Below are 19,096 nucleotides of genomic sequence, written 5' to 3'. Positions count from 1 at the left end.
TCTTGAGAAAATGGATACACCATGCCATGCTCAACACAAGATGTTCATTGTTTTTATTATTTATATATTGTTTGCTAATTCACTGTATATTAATTAAAAAGGGAAACATAATATGAAATTCAAAATATACAAATGACTTTCATGGCAAGATATAGGATTATTAAATGATAATTCATTTTAAAGAGTTGACCTAATCATTAGCTGACTAAAATTGTTCTAATTCAGATTTTCAACTTCAGCTAAAAAAACATATCTTGGGTTAATATCAAGTTTCAAATTATTCAAAATTATTACCAACAGAGCCCAAATCTTGCTAAAAAGTAGATAAATATAGCTTATAGGCAGTATACCTAAAGGCTGTTAGAAGAGCTGCTACAAGTTGTTTTTGCTTTGTTTTATTTCAAAGGCCACAAAAAGAAGTCAGCGGAAGCTACCTAAGAGCATAGAGAAGACTTTCTTTGGACCACAAAACTACCCCATTTATCCAATCATTTAATAAATGTTTAATAGCACATAATTGGTTTCACTTGCAATATTTAAATTAAATTTAACCGTTTAAACCATTTAATATGACAAAGTATATAGGATCTTTAGCCCTGCTTTACAAATTAGAAGAATTAAGGAAAGACATCATATAGCTTCCCAAGACAAAGAGGCACTCTTACCTGTTAATACACACAATGTTCTTACCTATTTTAAAAGGGTTCATACTTAATGAACAGCAAAACATAAAAATCTCTGGAGAAATTAAAATCAATGACCTTAGCCTTATTAATCCTTAGCCCATTAAACTGTAACACGATAGGCAACTGCTAAACTGACTTTCTTCTTGAGTCCACAGAGTAGGTAGAAGAGCTATGTGATAAAGTTGAACTTTTAGTCAATGTCAAGGCTCAACAATATTCATAGTGTCGAAGATACTCTGCATAACACTGAATTACAGCAAGAATTCTACATGACCAAATTAATAAATTCCAGGGTTCTGTGGCTGAAGGTCAGTTATAGTGCTGACAAAATTATTTATAAACAATATCTAAAAACAGTAATTTTCAAAGTGGATGTGTATATGATATAGGATAGGCAAGACTTTAAGACAGGGAAAACACAAGTCATAAAGAAAAAAGATAAATTTGACTATCTTAAAATGTAAAGCTTTTGTATTTGAAAGATAAAACTATGGTCCATGGCTTATTTGCTTCAAAAACACTTGGAACTTAAGCTTAAAGTGTTAATTCCTGGACCCCACTCAAAATTCTGTAGCTTAACAAATTTTCCAACTGATTCCTATATATGTTAAAGTTTAAGAATCACTGTTTTAAAATAAATGAAATATAAGCGTGACAGTCACCTCAATATCCTTTTGTGTACCACATTATTCACTGATGATCCACTTAGATATTTATCCAGAGGCAAGCTATATTACTCACATATGGTCACTTCTAACTCCAACTTTTGAATTATAATTCTCTATTCATTTCAAAGTCAAGAGTAAACAACTATAATAAATAAAGAGTAAACAACTATAAATTATTCCAGATTACTGAAATCAAGAGGTTCTTCTAGCAGTAAAGCTAATCAACAGCTAATTTCATTGTTCAACTGGATGAAGAAACAGGCATATACTAAAAATATCCTTTTTAGTTTTAAATTTAAGAATTTACTTAAAAAGCTAGAGCCAATACAAATTTCTAAAGTATGATATTTTAAAATGGCTAATTAAACTTAAAAAAAAAAAAAAACCCTCTCATGGGACCATACTTTTTTTAAATTAACTTAAAAGTCTCTGATACATATGCATGTATGTACACAGGCAGGATACTTCCCTGATCCACCGGGCAAGTCCCTCTACTTTTCTTTAAAAAATATGGACTATATTTTTTTATTAATTTTTTTAATATTTTGGCCGCACTGCACAGCATGTGGGATCTAATTTCCCCAACCAGGGATCAAACCTGCACACCCTGCACTGGAAGCATGGAGTCTTAATGGACTACCAGGGAAGCCCCCCCTATTTGTTTTAACTGAAAAGTATTTCTTCTCAGCCCACACAAAGAAAAGAGCTTGTCGGTGTAGTCTTTATATAAACTATTTATAATAAGCAAAATTCCCAGGTGGTGCAGTGGTAAAGAATTCACCTGCCAATGCAGGAGATGCAAGAAATGTGGGTTCGATCCCTAGGTCAGGAAGAGGCCCTGGAGAAGGAAATGGCAACCCACTCCAGTATTCTTGCCTGGGAATCCCATGGACAGAGAAGCCTGGTGGGTCACAAAGAGTCAGACATGACTGCACACACACACACACACACATCCTTTGCTTTTCTCTGGACAAAACAGTTCAATTCATTTAACTTTTTCCTTATGAAGTAAAAGACTTTTCTGGTGAGTTTTTTAAATAAATAAGTTTATTTATGGCTGAGCTGAGTCTTCCCTGCTGTGTGGGCTTTTCTCTAGTTGCGGTGCGCGGTGGCTTCTCTTGCTGGGGAGCACAGGCTCTAGGGGGCGGGCCTCAGTTGTGGCGCGTGGCCTCAGGAGTTGTGGCTCCCGAGCTCTCGAGCACAGACTCAACAGTTGTGACACATGAGCTTAGTTACTCTGAGGCATGTGGGGTCTTCCCAAACAGGGATGAACCTGTGTATCCCGCATGGACAGGCCTGTGATGTGGATGGGATCTGGATGTTACTTGACACTAAAGCAAGCACCAAGTAACATCCAGTAACCTTCGTTCTCCCTCCAAAACAAATACATTCAAATTTAGCTAGAGTACCAGAGTAAAAGAAAACCTGGTCACCTGTTAAAAAGTAAAGAAACAAAAAGACAATGACCTGTAAATAATTCCATTATACAACAGAATTTGCATCAACAGCTACCAAAGCTTTTTCTAACTTCAGACATAATTCTCATCACTCACCTTGTTTCAATGAGGTAAGCAGTATATGTTTCCTGCATGTTCATGGCATTTCTTCCGGTTCGCTTTTCTGCTTCTGAAACACTAATTTCTATCTTCTTCAACGAAAAATTACTTTCTGTCATCTGAATAAAAATAGAACAACAAAAAACATTTTAAATGATACTGAAAAAAAACCCAGCTATTATAATCAAATCCATTATTAGTACATATCTCAGGTTACGTTTTTTTTTATCTCTTGCATTACTAGTGGTTGCTAAACGACATCAGCAAATGATACGCCTCTTTTTATCAGCATGTAGCACATTAAACTTTTCCAGAAGCTATTTTAGCAAGTGCCATAGATTTAATTATTAAAATGTAGGCATGATTACAGGAGAAAAAAATTAAAATAAAAAGCATACCTACAGAAAAAGAGACAAAGATGTACAGAACAGACTTTTAGACTCTGTGGGAGAAGGCGAGGGTGGAATGTTCAGAGAGAACAGCATTGAAACAAGTATACTATCAAGGGTGAAACAGATCACCAGCCCAGGTTGGATGCATGAGACTGGTGCTCAGGGCTGGTGCACTGGGAAGACCCAGAGGGATGGGATGGAGAGGGAGGCTGGAGGGGGGATCGGGATGGGGAACACATGTAAATCCATGGCTGATTCATGTCAATGTATGGCAAAAACCACTACAATATTGTAAAGTAATTAGCCTCCAACAAATAAAAATAAATGGAAAAAAAAAAGGATACCTATCACTTAAATGACCAAGAATAAATCTATATAGAAATATATAAGAAAAAACTTAAAAACACTGTTTACAAGATGAATGGTCCTCAATACTGACATCTTTTTATTTTACCAGTCAAATCAAATATAAAATGCTGTATGACAGAAGGTGAGATTTTCAGCTTTCAGCTTTAAAAATTAAAGCTGAATTTTAAATTTTTTTAAAAAGAAGGAGCCATCACACATTTGATCATAAAATTTGCCTAAACGTTTTGGCAGTGGTTAACAGGCTCCACTGTGAGATAGCAGGTTTTTCTTTTTTGTAAATATTGTTTTTATTGATTTATTCATTTTTTATTGAAGTACAGTTGATTTACAATGTTGTTTTAATTCCTGGTATACAGCAAAGATATTCTTTAATATATATTCTTTTTCATTTTATTTGTGATTATAGTTTATTACAAGATAATGAACAGAGTTCCCTGTGCTATATACAGGACCCTGTCTATCTGAGATAGTAGGTTTTAAGAACAGGAAACTTCTTTCTTTTCCTGCTAGATCATCCCCAGGTCTGTATCAAACAACATCATTGGTGGTTCACAGGCTCTTTGTGCCACTGAAGAAAGAAAGTGAAAGTGAAGTAGTTCAGTCCTGTCCAACTCTTTGCAACCCCATGGACCTACCATGCTCCTCCATCCACGGGATTTTCCAAGCAAGAGTACTGGAGTGGGTTGCCATTTCCTTCTCCAGAGGATCTTCCCAACCCAGGGATCAAACCTGGGTCTCCCGCATTGTAGGCAGACGCTTTACTGTCTGAGTCACCAGCGAAGTCCTGCCACTGAAGAAGGGTCTTGAATACACCCAAACTAGCTCCAAGTTTAAACAAGAAAGACACAGTGAGGCCATGCGATAGCTGCTGTTCTTTTCTTTTTGTTCCCCTGCTTTTTTTTTCTCCCTTTCTCCCTGAACTTTCAAAGTTCAGAGGTGGGTTTTAATTAAAAAGCATTATATTGCACTACAACCGGGGGTGGTTTGTGAAGAAGAGATATAAGTAAAAAGATGGATATACCAACAAGTTAAAAGAAAAAGCGGTATGTAATAAAAATCCATGATGATACTTTACACAGAAAATTAAATCTGTATGCTATGAAGACAGAATAAGCTATGTGACAATACACAAAATTAAATCAGTGATGAATAAAGATGACATGCTTAGAAAGTACCCCAAAAGCGCTGGAGAATAATGGAGGAGGTAAAGATGCTAAAAGAAAATAAAGGACATAGAACTAAAAATGAACCCAAAACAAAACTACTCTCTTGCCAAACAAGACAAATTTTATAAAATGTAAATTTTATGTTCATGTAGTAAAAGAGAAAACTAGAGAAAAATCATTCAACTAAAAGAAAGCTCAAGAAATTACATAAGCATAAACCACTCAACATCAGGATTATGAAGTCCTCACTGGTTGAGATTATACATATAAAAAATTTTGGCCTACAGCCAAGCACTGATTTATCACCAAGTACTTCACTGAAAAATTCTCTGAATTCTAGAATCAGAAACTGATAAAACAAATTATTTCCCACCAAAAAGATAGTGCACATTAATCATAAATTTACCCCATTATGCTGTCCAAATAATTACACAGAAGGGAAAAATAAAAGTACAAAATCAACTATCATAAAAACTAAAGACAGGCACATAAAAATATCAGCAGAGATTGGTAGATGATATAAAATTGCTAATACTGTCATACTAAAGTACAAACAGTGCTATGAATAGCATAACTAATGTTAAAAGGACACGTTAAAAAGATTTAGAAATGGATAAACTTGATGACTGGAAGATGAGACTAGGAGTATGTTTTAAAGAGAGAGATAATATTTTATGTATTTACTTTTAAATTGAAGTACAGTTGATTTACAATGTTGTATTGGTGAAACACAATGTTTTAGATGTATTAAAAGTGGACTTCTCATCAGAGTAAAGAATATCATTAAAGAATGATGCTACACTCGTATCCTATACTTACATTCAAAGAATAGCATCCCAAATGTAGATGCTCGATAGGTGAATCACTACTTCCCACCTGACTTAAGACCAAATATATATAAAAGATGGACATGTTTAAAAGGCTGATGAAAAATAAAATAAAATAAAAGGCTGATGAAATTTTTTATTTCCAAGTCAATGAGCAAAAGTCAATCTGTGTGCATGTGTGCCAAGTCACTTCAGTCATGTCCAATTCTGTGAACCTATGGACTATAGCCCACCAGGCTCCTCCGTCCACGGAATATTCCAGGCAAGAATGTTAGAGTGGGGTGTCATTCCTTTCTCCAATGAACTTCCCAACCCAGGGATCAAACCTAGGCCTCCTGCATTGCAGGCAGATTCTTAACCATCTAAGCCACCAGGCAAGCCCCAAAATCAATCTACTAAAAGTTTTAAAATATTGCAAGGACTTCCCTGGTGGCTCAGTGGATAAGAATCCATCTGCCAATGCAGAGCACACGGGTTCGATCCTTGGTCCAAGAAGATTCTACATGCTGCGGGGCAACTAGGCCTGTGTGCCACAACTACTGAGCCCACACTCTAGAGCCCTCAAATTGCAACTACTGAAACCCATGTGCCCTAAAGCCTGTGCTCTGCAACAAGAGAAACCACAGCAATGAGAAGCCTGAGAACCACAAGAAGAGAACAGCACCTGCTTGTCGCAACTAGAAGAAAGCCCATGCCCGCAATGAAAATCCAGTGCAGCCATAAATGAATAAATAATGCTGCAAACAGTGAAACAGTAAAAGCAAGCGTAAGACAGGTAACAGTGATAAAAGGAATGATAAGAAACTATTAATTCAATAACTGAATGATTACTGAGTACATACAATGTCAGTCATTAGGAATGGGAGATAACTGAGACAAAGTGCATGAGTTCAGTGGTTCAAAGTGCAGAGTTCAGTGGTTGAGTCTGCCTGAGGGATTCTCACCATTCAAAAAAGAGAAAATGATGAAAGATGATTTTTAAAAAAGGAAAACTAAGAACCAATGCTTAAATAATACTTCTTAAAGAAGGGATCAGAAGAAACAGAACAGAAATAATAATCACCAGTATAAAAAAAAGAAACCAACAAAAATTCTTTCTGGATTGAAAATATTTCTACAGCTCCAAATTTAAAAGCATGTGGTCCATGTATAATGAATTAGAAAATTAAACATCTTCAGCATAAAGGAAAAAAATCCTAAAAAGATTAAGGCAGGAAAATAAAAAGCACAATCACTGCCAAAGAATAAAGACCAGATTTGCCCTAGATTTCACAATAATATAAAGTCCAAATGACAAAGGAGCTCCATGCATATAGAATGCTTGAAATATTATAAAAGTACTAATACACTGTTCCTTTAAAGATAACTTTATCCAGAAGGGATTTTTGCGGTGGTTTTTTTTTTTTTAGAAACTGATGCTCTGTTCCTACAATTTATATGGAAATACAAAGAACCTAGAATAGCCAAAATAGTTTTGAAAAATAACAAGTTGCAGGATCTATACTATCTCGTTTCAAAATTTATTAAAACGCTAAACTAATCAAGACAGTGGGGGCACTGGCAGGATAGACATAGACATCAATGGATCAATGGAACAGAATTGAGAATTCAGAAATAAACCCTTACATTTAAGGTCAAATGATTTTAATAAACACACCAAGAGAATTCAACAGGGAGAGTCTTTTCAACACATAGTGCAGGGGCAACTGAGTAGCCACAGACCAAGGAAAAAACTCCAAAACTAGACCCTTTACTCACATTGTACACAGAAATTAACTCAAAATGGCTTACACACGCAGATGTAAAAGCAAAACCTGGGGAATTCCCTGGCAGTCCAGTGATTAGGATTCATATGCTTTCACCACCAAGGAGCCAGGTTCCATCCCTGGTCAGAGAACTAAGATCTCCTAAGCCACCTGGGGTAAGCTCAAAAAAAGACAAAGAAAACATGATCCTGGGATAAGCAAAGCGCTTAGATAAGCACAAAGGAAAAAGAAAAACCACCTGATCTCCTAGTCTTCATCAAAATTAAAAACTACTGCTAAACTTTTAAAGATATCATTAAGAAAAAGTAAAAAGCCACAGCCCAAGGGAAATATCTGCAAATCTCATTATTTGATTAAAAAAAAATATCCAGAATAACTGAACAACATGTGCTTATGTGCTCAGTTATGTCCAACTCTGCGACCCCACGGACTACAGCCCACCAAGCTCCTCTGTCCACGGAATCTTCCAGGCAAGATGACTGGAGCAGGTTGCCATTTCCTACTCCAGAGGATCTTCCCAACCCAGGGATCAAACCTGTGTCTCCTGCACTGGCAGGCAGATTCTCTACCACTAAGCTACGTGGGAAGCACTCTCAATAAAAAGAAAAACCACTCAATTTTAATAAGCAAAAGATCTGAATAGAATTTCACCAAAAAAGATACGCAAATAGAAATAAGCACATGAAAAGATGTTCAACACCATCAGTCATTAAAAAAATGCAAATTAAAACCACTTCACATCCACTAGAATGGTTATAATCAGAAAGACAGACACTGCCAAGTGCTGGCAGGGATGTGCAGAAAAGTGAGCCTCATAATTGCTGGTGGTAATGTTTTTTTTTTTTTATAAAGAAAAAGTTTATTTTCCTCACAAGAAGCACACAGACTATATACAGTACACACCAACAGAAGTAAAAAAAGAAAAAAAAGTGCATTATGCATCTTCTACTGCAAATTCACAGTACAAAAGATACTGCCTTTTAAATATATAATATAAAAAAACCAAGAAGAAAAACAATATATAATAAAAAAAATCATTGATATCATAATGCAACACACTGGCACCCACTGGCAGCTTCTGAAAACCAAAGGGCAGGCTGTCTTGGGGGGGAGGGGAGCTCCTGACTGGGGAGGGCGCTCTGTACCTGCATGTTGTTGCAAAGAGCTCAGGACACCAAAAAAGAGGAAAATGGGGGGGTCAAGGTGGTAATAAAAAGTCTACTGAACAGAACAGCTGTGATGTGGGGAGGGTATAGGGGAGGGGCAGGGCTGTGGTCCAGAGGGTGCCCGAGCTGGTCGGCCTACCAATCCTGTCTTGTCTTTGCTTACTACGGGCCCTCGGCTGAAACAGCGCCTGCCTCGCCCATAGGGACCGCCAGCCAGCACCGCTTCTAGCGATGCCCCTGGCCTGGCTGTGGGCAGGCGCGGGAGGCCGCCCAGCAGATCAGCCCAACTATGGGGCAGGCAAACTCCAGCCCCAGCGCCAACCACCGCGGACAAGGCAAAGTATCCAATCACAGAAGGCGAAAGCGGAACGGCTGCCCATAAATACACAGTATTTGTAAACTGTTATTAAGGCACTCGATTGTAAAACAATGATTACAGTGTCGAGGAGGAGGGAGGGAGTGGCCATCTCCCTGCACGGCGCGGCTGACAGAGAACAGTGGAGGACGGGGGTCTGGCTCTAAAGGGTCCCGCAAGGGTCGCGGGGGTCTACTACAGGACAAAAAAATGAGGTGGTCACGTCCAGATCCACTGCACGGTGTTGCTCCAGACCATTCAAGGTGACCCGCTCCACAGCTTGGGTGACGAGGCATGTGTGTGGATGATGGGGAAGGGGAACGCACTTGATACTCTCGTTAAAGTGACAGATGTATAGACACAAATATATGTATCTATGCAGAACGATCTCACACACACAGGTATTCATCTGCAGAAAGAAAGTGAAGTCACTCAGTCGTGTCCAACTCTTTGCGACCCCATGGACTGTAGCCTACCACGTTCCCCCGGCCATGGGATTTTCCAGGCAAGAATACTGGAGTAGGTTGCCATTTCTTTCTCCATGCTGGTGGTAATGTTAAATGGTACAGCCACTCTGAAAAACAGTGGCAGTTTCTTATAACAAAAAGTTAAAACTTACCATATAACTCAGCAATTACACTGCTACAAATTTAACTCAAGAGAAATGTAAACATACATCCACACAAAGACTGAAACCTGAATATTCATCACAGCAATAATATTCATAATATAAAAGCTGAAAATAACCCAACTTGCATCAAATGGTGAATAAACAAAAAGGGATACATCCATACAACTGAACGTTATTCAGTAATTAAAAAAAAAAAAATCAGAAAAGTTCCAAAACTGGGTTGTAGTGATGGTGGTGCAATTCTGCAAATCCAACTCTGAGACCCCCATGGACTGTAGCCGGCCAGGCTCCTTTGTCGATGCAATTCTCCAGGCAAGGATACTAGAGTGGGTTGCCATTTCCTTCTCCAAGGGATCTTCCTGACCCATGGATCAAACCCAGGTCTTCTGCACTGCAGGAAGATTCTTTACCAACTGAGGCACCAGTGAAGCCCTTACTACAAATTACTGAATTTATATACTTACAGAGTGAATTTTATGGTGTATAAATCATATCTTAATAAAGTTTAAAAAATAAAACCCATGAGTCCATAATGAAAAAGACAAATAGAAACTTTGATGAGGAACAAGGTATTTTTGTAGTTTCAAAGTATGTCTTCACAAAACGAGATCAGATTTGTAGTTACCAGAGACAGTTCAGTTCAGTTCAGTCACTCAATTGCGTCCGACTCTTTGTGACCCCATGAACCACAGCACGCCAGGCCTCCCTGTCCATCACCAACTCCCGGAGTCCACCCAAACTCATGTCCATTGAGTTGGTGATGCCATCCAACCATCTCATCCTCTGTCATCCCCTTCTCCTCCTGCCCTCAATGTTTACCAACATCAGGGTCTTTTCCAACGAGTCAGCTCTTTCCATCAGGTGGCCAAAGTACTGGAGTTTCAGCTTCAACATCAGTCCTACCAATGAACACCCAGAACTGATCTCTTAGGATGGACTGGCTGGATCTCCTTGCAGTCCAAGGGACTCTCAAGAGTCTTCTCCAACACCACAGTTCAAAAGCATCAATTCTTCGGCACTCAGCTTTCTTTATAGTCCAATTCTCACATCCACACATGACTACTGGAAAAACCATAGCCTTGACTAGACGGACCTTTGTTGACAAAGTAATGTCTCTGCTTTTTAATATGCTGTCTAGGTTGGTCATACGGAGGAGGCAATGGCGACCCACTCCAGTACTCTTGCCTGGAAAATCCCATGGACAGAGGAGCCTGGTAGGCTGCAGTCCATGGGGTCGCAAAGAGTCAGACACAACTGAGCGACTTCAGTTTCATTTTCACTTTCATGCATTGGAGAAGGAAATGGCAACCCACTCCAGTGTTCTTGCCCCGAGAATCCTGGGGACTGGCATGGGGCGGGGGTGGGGGGGGCCTGTTGGGCTGCCAACTATGGGGTCGCACAGAGTCAGACACGACTGAAGTGACAGCAGCAGCAGCAGGTTGGTCATAACTTTCCTTCCAAGGAGCAAGTGTCTTTTAATTTCATGGCTGCAGTCACCATCTGCAGTGATTTTGGAGCCCAGAAAAATAAAGTCAGCCACTGTTTCCACTGTTTCCCCATATATCTGCCATGAAGTGATGGGATCGGATTCCATGATCTTAGTTTTCTGAATGTTGAGCTTTAAGCCAACTTTTTCACTCTCCTCCTTCACTTTCATCAAGAGGCTCTTTAGTTCTTCTTCACTTTCTTCCATAAGCGTGGTGTCATCTGCATATTTGAGGTTATTGATATTTCTCCCAGCAATCTTGATTCCAGCCTGTGCTTCCTCCAGCCCAGTGTTTCTCATGATGTGCTCTGCATATAAGTCAAATAAGCAGGGTGACAATATACAGCCTTTACGTACTCCTTTTTCTATTTGGAACTAGTCTGTTGTTCCATGTCCAGTTCTAACTGTTGCTTCCTGACCTGCATACAGGTTTCTCAAGAGGCAGGTCAGGTGGTCTGGTATTCCCATCTCTTTCAGAATTTTCCAGTTTATTGTGATCCACACAGTCAAAGGCTTTGGCATAGTCAATAAAGCAGAAAGCAGAGGCATGGGATGGGGAAAAAAGAAACTGGATGAAAGAATCAAAAGGTACAAAGTTATAAAGAGTCCTAGAGAATTAATGTACAACATGATAAATTAACACTGATGTATGTTATTTATAAGAATTGTTAAGAGAGTAAACCTTAAACATTCTCATCACAAGAAAAAAAATGTATTTTTTCTATTTCTTAATTTTGTTTCTATATGAGATGATGGACATTCATTTCATGATGAATGTAAGTCCAATCTTTATACTGTACACCTTAAACATATATAGTTCTGTATGCCAATTAGACCTCAATAAAACAGGAAGGGAAAAGAAAAAGTATGTCCCCACAAAGTTGATCACAGAAACTTTATACTGGAGAAGACTGGCAGAGAAAGTGATCAAACCTGAATCATGTGCAAGCTGGTAAGAAGCAATTAGAAGAACACAGCATCACATTAGTGGCAATTTCTGCCAAAGAAGCATAACCTGAATTTAACCACAAGAAAACATCAGGCAAACCCAAACTGAAGGGCATTCTACAAAAATAACTGGTTGCTAATATACAAAAAGGCCAAAGTCATGAAAGCAAAGACCAAGAAACACTTTCAGATTGGAGGAGACTAAAGAGACAATGCAACTAAATGTAATACTTGAGTCTGGACAGAATTATTTTGTTGTGAAGAACACTATTGGTACAACTGGCAAAACTTACATGAAGTCTGAGGATTAGATAAAATAATTTATCAATGCTTTTGATAGCAGCTCTGTGATTATATAGAATGTCCTTTTTTGCCCTTGAAATATATACTAAATGTTCTGGGGATGAGATAAATTGCAGTTTATTCTCAAATATTTCAAGGGAAACAATTCTTTGTACTGTATTTGCTTATAAATTTGAGATCATTTCTATAAATTACTTTAAAAAAATTTAATGGCCATTACATTTACATAAATAATATGTCTCAATTATGTCTTGGGGAAGAAAAAAAAAGACATGCCTTCAAAATCATTATAGAGGATAAAACCAAAGAAACTATGGTCCACAAAGGAAAATCCAAAAACAGAAACCAAAATAAGAAAGCATAAACTATAACAGAAAAAAATCAGCTAAAAATAGAGTCAGTTAAGATAATAAATTTAGGGGCTTCCCTGGTGGTCCAGTCTTTAAGAATTTGCCGTTCAATGCAGTGGGCACAGATTCAATCCCTGGTCAGGAAGCTAAGATCCTACAAACTTTGTGGCCAAAAAACATAAAACAAGTAATACTGTAACAAATTCAGTAAAGACTTTAAAAATACTCCACATCAAAAAAAAATTTTTTTAATAAAAAATAGATAATAAATGCAAATATCTTATTCCTCATGGTAAATATGGGGCTTCCCTGGTGGTTCAGCGGTAAAGAATCCACCTGCAATGCAGGAGACATAGGTTCAATTCCTGGATTGGATGATCCCTTGTAGAAGGAAATGGCAACCAACTCCAGCATTCCTGTCTGGGAAATTCCATGGTCACAGAAGCCTGGTGGGCTAAAGTCCCTGGGGTCAGAGTCAGCCATGACTGAGTTGAAACAATGCTTATGTATACAAGTACATGTGTACTGAGCATGATGTAAAATTTATTCTGCACCATAAGTTGCCTTCAAAAAATAACTGAGAGCGGCTGAAGTAGAAAGTGAAGAAAGCAATTATTGAGAATTATTTAATAATCTGCTATGTTGTGTGTGCTTAGTCACTCAGTCGTGTCCGACTCTTTGTGACCTCCTTGACGGTAGCCCACCAGGCTCCTCTATCCATGGGGATTCTCCAGGCAAGAATACTGGAGGGGGCTGCCACGCCCTCCTCCAGGGAATCTTCCCACCTCAGGAATTAAGGGGTCTACAGCACTGCAGGCAGATTCTTTACCAGCTGAGCTACCAGGGAAGCCCTAAACTGACAAATTCTGTAACTCTGCCTATACATTTCCTTTTTCATGTTATCTTTACCACAAATGTCTCAAGCCATCCTCCACTCACTTCTGGACTCCTCCACTCAGCTTTCTGCTACCAACCTGTGAAGGAACTAATAGTGTACAGGCATTTTTCAAGCAACAGTTGCTCAAGCACTCTTAGCCCCAGGAGTACTCAGAGGCCTAAAGAATCCTCCCTACAAAAGAAAGACACTCTGAATCCCTCAGGCAGCGGTTCTCTGAGCAAATGCTGTTAACTGCCAACTCAATGGAATCTTCCAGCCTAAAAAAAGCAGCATTTTTACCTCCATTCCCTTGCTACTTCCTCGCCAGGACTAATTACTACTCTCTTGAAGATTGCAGTCCTCCCTCATGTTTCATATTCTAAACTACTTTAAATAAAACTGACAATACTTAAAAAAAAAAAAAAAAAATTCTTCCTTATAAGGAAAAAGTACAAAAAGAAAGGAAACTTCTAACCAGACACTGGAAAGGAAGAGGATGAGGACTCACAGAAACAAAAACAAGAGAGTAAGAGTTTACAACATAATTTAAAGAATGTTAAAATTAGTGATGTTTAAAACTGGAAAAGATTTGCAACCTTGGTAGTGCTTGTTTCCACTATCCCTCGGGGTAGCGCAACTGGCACAATTTACTCTCCAACCAAAATGTAGAGTCAAAAATAAGGCTGATGAGGCTTTTTGTCATTTCTGCACACTATCTGTATAGATATTTTTATGGTGAAAAAGTTATTGATAAATCAACACATTATTCAGAGCTCTTTTCTTCTTAAAATAACAACTTAAATCTTATTAAAACAAAAAATATTTAAGTATAGTATTTTACAATTTACAAGACTATTTTTAATCTCTTTTTTTTTTTGGTTGCGGGGGCAGGGTATGAAGCTGCACTGAGTTAAAGCCAGGAGGACCTGGGCCCAAATCCCAGCCATGTCACCACTGTGTGCCTTTGGCCAAATCACTTCTCTCAGAGCCTCTGCTTCCTTATCTCTGTATGTCTTTTATGTCTTTTGGGAGTAATTTTGAAAATTAAATGAAAAGTAGAGCCTCACAGTGTCTAGCACAAACAAATGTAACTTACCTGTCTGCCCAGACCACATTCCTATCTACCAGTAACAGTAGCAACGTGGCTATGGTTACTGCAATACTTCTCAGCTGGGGATGGATTAGAGAGGAAGAGGGGATAGAAAGAGGAAAAGGAGTAGATCTTCTGAGACTGCAGACCTTTAGAAGGAGGGGACAACATATAGAGTGTATGTGAATGCATATGTGTGTGTTTATAAGCTCCAGGTGATTCTGAAATAATTGTCCAAATGGCTTGCATTTCTAAAAATTAGTAAATTATCTCTATAAATTACTAAATCATTGTTTGAGGAAATCCTTAAGTTTGGGCAATCTCGAATGGTCTCTTACAACACATATAAAAGTCAGGTAATATTACATAACTACAACGTTTCCTGTATGATGGCATCTTTGGGATTTCAAATATCTTAAACCAAACACAGGTTTTTTATTTTAAATGAGATACTTATAATCACTTAACACAAATGGATTTTATACTATAGTTGCAACTTTGTATTAGATAATCATCCAAAGGCTTTCACAAAAAAAATTACCAAAATGTTCAGTCATAATCAAAATTAAACTCCCGATGCAGCTAACAAAAGATAGGATTCTTACCCTTTGAAACAATCTAAAATTGCTTTAACACATATCCATATGGTTGGCAAATAAAGTCTGAAAATATTAAGTGCTGATAAGGATAGACAGCAGCAGGCACTACTGATGCGAATACAAACTGGTATGTTCACTCTAGAAAACAACTTGGCACTGCTTACTACACTCCAGTGCTACCCAGGTGGCACACTGCTCAAGAATCTGCCTGCCAGTGCAAGAGACCTGGGTTCAACCCCTGGGTCGGGAAATCCCTTGGAGCAGGAAACAGCAACCCACTCCAGTATTCTTGCCTAGAAAATTTGAGTGGGCTATATAGTCTCGCAAAGTCAAACATGACTGAATAGCTGAGCGTGTGCGCGCGCGCATACACACACACACACACACACACACAATTCTATGACTTATGCTACCACCCTATAATCCAGCAATTCCACTGTTAAGTTTATATATACTTGCACTATGTATTTCTTACATGTAAGAAGTTCATAGTAGTAGTAATCTTTCAGAAACAGCAAGAATCTTGAAACAACCCTAATGTCTGTAAAACGAGGAAAAGAGAAATCAACTGTAGAATACCTACAAAATGGTATACTATAGAGTCATGACTATAAAAACAAACTAAGTTACATTTTGGATGAATCCCCAAAACAGTATAAAGCAAAGAAAGGAAGTCATAGTAAAACTAGTCCGATTATGTAAATTTCAAAATGAAGTAAAACTAAGCAACATGTTGTTTAGGGACATTTACATTTATATATATATTTAAAGCTAGAGAATTGTTAATACAAAATTCAGAATAAAGATTACTTCTGTGGTCAAGGGAGCAGATGTAACACAGGAGAATATACACAGGTTTCAAAGAAACTGATTTTTATTTTGTGAGAATCTTCTCTGCATTAATTATATACTTCATGATAAAAGTTTTTTGTTTTTTTTAAGAAACAGAAAAACTAAGTCACAAATGGAATCTGCATTAAAAAAGCAATTCACGGAAGAGTCAAGTTTATGGACTACAGCATACACACACTGCTCTCACATTTCATATAAGATACCTCTCCACAAATAATTCTATAATTTAGGAGGAAAATAAATGAAAAACTTAAAATTCACCCACAGAAGTCTTCATGCGATCCTATATACCTCGACATTTCCCCCAAGTAGGCAAAACCGTAAATTCCTAGCTAGTTAAATCTTTCTTAAATAGCTAGTGCTTAAGTGTTGAACTTCAACTAGTGTTGAAATTCCTAACTAGTTGTCTTTCTAGTTACAGTCAGCAAACAATTTTTAACTTTTCTTTATCCATTTATCACAAGGATGGGCAGTTTTGTATTTAGAACTTGTTTCAGAAAAAAAAGAATCAAAATGGATGAGCACTGCACAGGCTCATTAGGGTGGTCTGATGATAAGTACTCGACTGAGTTTCCGAATCACTTTATGTAACGTGGTCTACTCATCTTGCATTATGCGTGAAAACACTTTGGAATGAAAGCAATTACAAATATAAAATGATGCATTTTCTCCTTCCGTCAAGCAAATGAAAATCACTATCAAAGGGGCTTCACAAAGCCAATAGGATATCCATGACACATCTCCATTGGGAGATACAGCACTGACCCCAAGCGAGGAAATTACAAGTCAAGTAAGAATGTGGATGGGGGGAGGTTCAACAGGGAGGGGACCTACGTATACTTACGGCTGATTCACGTTCTCGTGTGGCAGAAACCAACACAATATAGTAAAGCAATTTTATTATCCTCCAACTAAAAATACACTTAAAAACACACAAACAAACCAAAATCTTTTTCACTTGTACCTTTCCTTGACTCTAACACTTTATTCCATTTTCCGATGGGGGCATCAAGCCAAACACCCTCGCGCCCCAGACTTGCTCCTCAAGTCCCCCATTCTCTTCCTTCCCAAACAGCGCTGCCACCGCCCCCGGTTAAGCCTACTCCTCCGCACAACTCATAGATGCCAGAAACATCAGCGTTCCTCTTCGAGTCCAACCGCCCCGGGTTCCCGACCCTGAAACCGCACCTGCCTCAGCCTGGCGCTTTCCCGGCCCCGCGCCCGCGCCCGCCGAGCCGCACCCACAGAACCCCTCCGCTCCCTCGGCCGCGCCCTCTCCACCCTTCCTGCGGTCCCGCAGCCCTGGCGCTCGCCCCCTACTCAGAACCCCCTTTTCCCATCGAGCCTCCCCCACTGACTGCACCCCGCTTCCCCGTCACAGCGGGGCCTCTCGGCCGAGCGAGCCCACCCACGCGGTCAGCGTAAACCAGTCCATTCTGCCCTCTAGGCCGCGACCCAGGCCGGGGGGTCTCTGCCGCCCCTTCTCCTCACCGTGCCGTCCCCGGGGCTCTCGTCCCGGGCCCCCTTCGCTTCCTCACCGACCACGGACTCCAGCCCCGCGTCGGGGTGGCTCAGCGGCTCCAGCGGCGCCGGCTGCAAAAGCCGCTCAGGGTCGGGAGCTGCCTGCTCCATGGCTGCGGCTCAGCACAGCGGACACAGTGCGCCGGCGCCGCCTCGCCTGGGCCCGCCCACCCACGGCCGCCGGCCAGGCCCCGCCCCCTCGGCCTGCGCCCGCCCCGCCCCACCGCGCCTAGCTCGCGGCTGCGCAGGCTGAGAGCGCTCCTGGGTTAGGCCCGCAGTTGGGAATGGTACTTGGGAAGGGGGAGCCTGCGGGGAAAGTGGTCAGCTCCCGAGCCTGGAGACCCAGGAATCCGGGAGAACCGGTGGAGGAAGAGAAAGACAGAAAGGCAAGGGGAAGGTGAAAATAGGGTGGATGCTGGTACCACTCAGGTTGGTGATCACCTAAAGAAAACTTTGAAATCGGTAGAAATCCGAGGCTGTGATCTGACGTCGCCCTCTTGGCATTTATCTTGCCTGCCATCAGCGGTTCCTTTTTGGCCCCACCCCCACCCCCCAAACACGCTCCCGGAAAGATCAGAGCCGCGTAACTCACTAATTTTCAACAGGTTGAGTGACACAATCAGGAAAAAGTGAACACTTTTCAAGTGTTTGAGAAAAGCGAAGCGCTTAACTGAAGCTGTGTTTGAGTTCTATCTTCAAGTTTCTTGAAGCCCTGGTGATATCTGATAATTTTCTATAAACACTTCAGGTGAATTTTCGGAACCTGTTTTCTAGGCAAGCATTCACTATGATAACCTGACGGGAAACGCTCCCTGGGTGTACCAGACTGTGGTACTTTGTAGTACCTTGTATAGAAAGTCTGGTCATCCGTTTTTCAAGGAGAGAAACTGATCTTTCTGTCTAAATAACTTAGCTGTTCGAAGCGGTGACACGCAATTTCCTCCTCCTCCTGATACTTCTTTTGGCATGGTAGCGATTTTTCCCATTCATCCCTAAAACCTCAAGTTATGTCCAAGTGCTGATGTCACTTTGTCCATAAATCAGTTATGACCTTTCTCATACTTCTTTACAATTATTTATTTATGTCTGTCTGCCCCAATTGGACTTCAGACTCCTTTAAAGCAGGACCTTATTTTATTATTTTTTCTCTCTTACCAAGCCTAGGACATTTACCAATAAATGTTTAAAGGCATTTAGGACTTCCCTGGTGGTCCAGTGGTTAAGAATCCACCTTGCAATGCAAGGGACACAAATCCAATCCCTGATCCAGGAATATCCCACATGCCAGTGAGCAACAGAGCCTCTGTGCTGCAACTACTGAAGCCCATGTGCCTAGAGCCTTGATGAACAACAAGAGAAGCCACTAATGAGAAACCTGGGCACCACAAGGAGAGAAAGCCCATGTGCAGCAACAGGGACCCACTACAGCCAAATAAATAAGCAAAGCTTTAATGTTTCAAGGCATTTAAACAGTTTTTCAGGGAATAT

General features: G+C 39.8%; 1 protein-coding gene across 1 annotated transcript in view; it reads right to left on the bottom strand.

The window, feature by feature from the left end:
• Positions 1-17,756, bottom strand: part of SNX4 (sorting nexin 4) — a 52,830-nt gene extending 35,074 nt beyond the window's left edge. The window contains exons 1-2 of the mRNA XM_043874416.1: positions 17,579-17,756; positions 2,908-3,029 (exon numbers count right to left, since the gene is read on the bottom strand). Of these exons, the coding sequence (XP_043730351.1) occupies positions 2,908-3,029; positions 17,579-17,719 (263 nt within the window). The 5' untranslated portion in view covers positions 17,720-17,756. The remainder of the gene's footprint in view (positions 1-2,907; positions 3,030-17,578) is intronic.
• Between the last annotated feature and the right edge of the window lie 1,340 nt (positions 17,757-19,096).

Source organism: Cervus elaphus, chromosome 19, assembly GCF_910594005.1.
Source record: "Cervus elaphus chromosome 19, mCerEla1.1, whole genome shotgun sequence".
Taxonomy (NCBI): Eukaryota; Metazoa; Chordata; class Mammalia; order Artiodactyla; family Cervidae; genus Cervus; species Cervus elaphus.
Note: the sequence above shows the minus strand (reverse complement) of the source record. Positions and strands in the feature narration are given on the sequence as shown.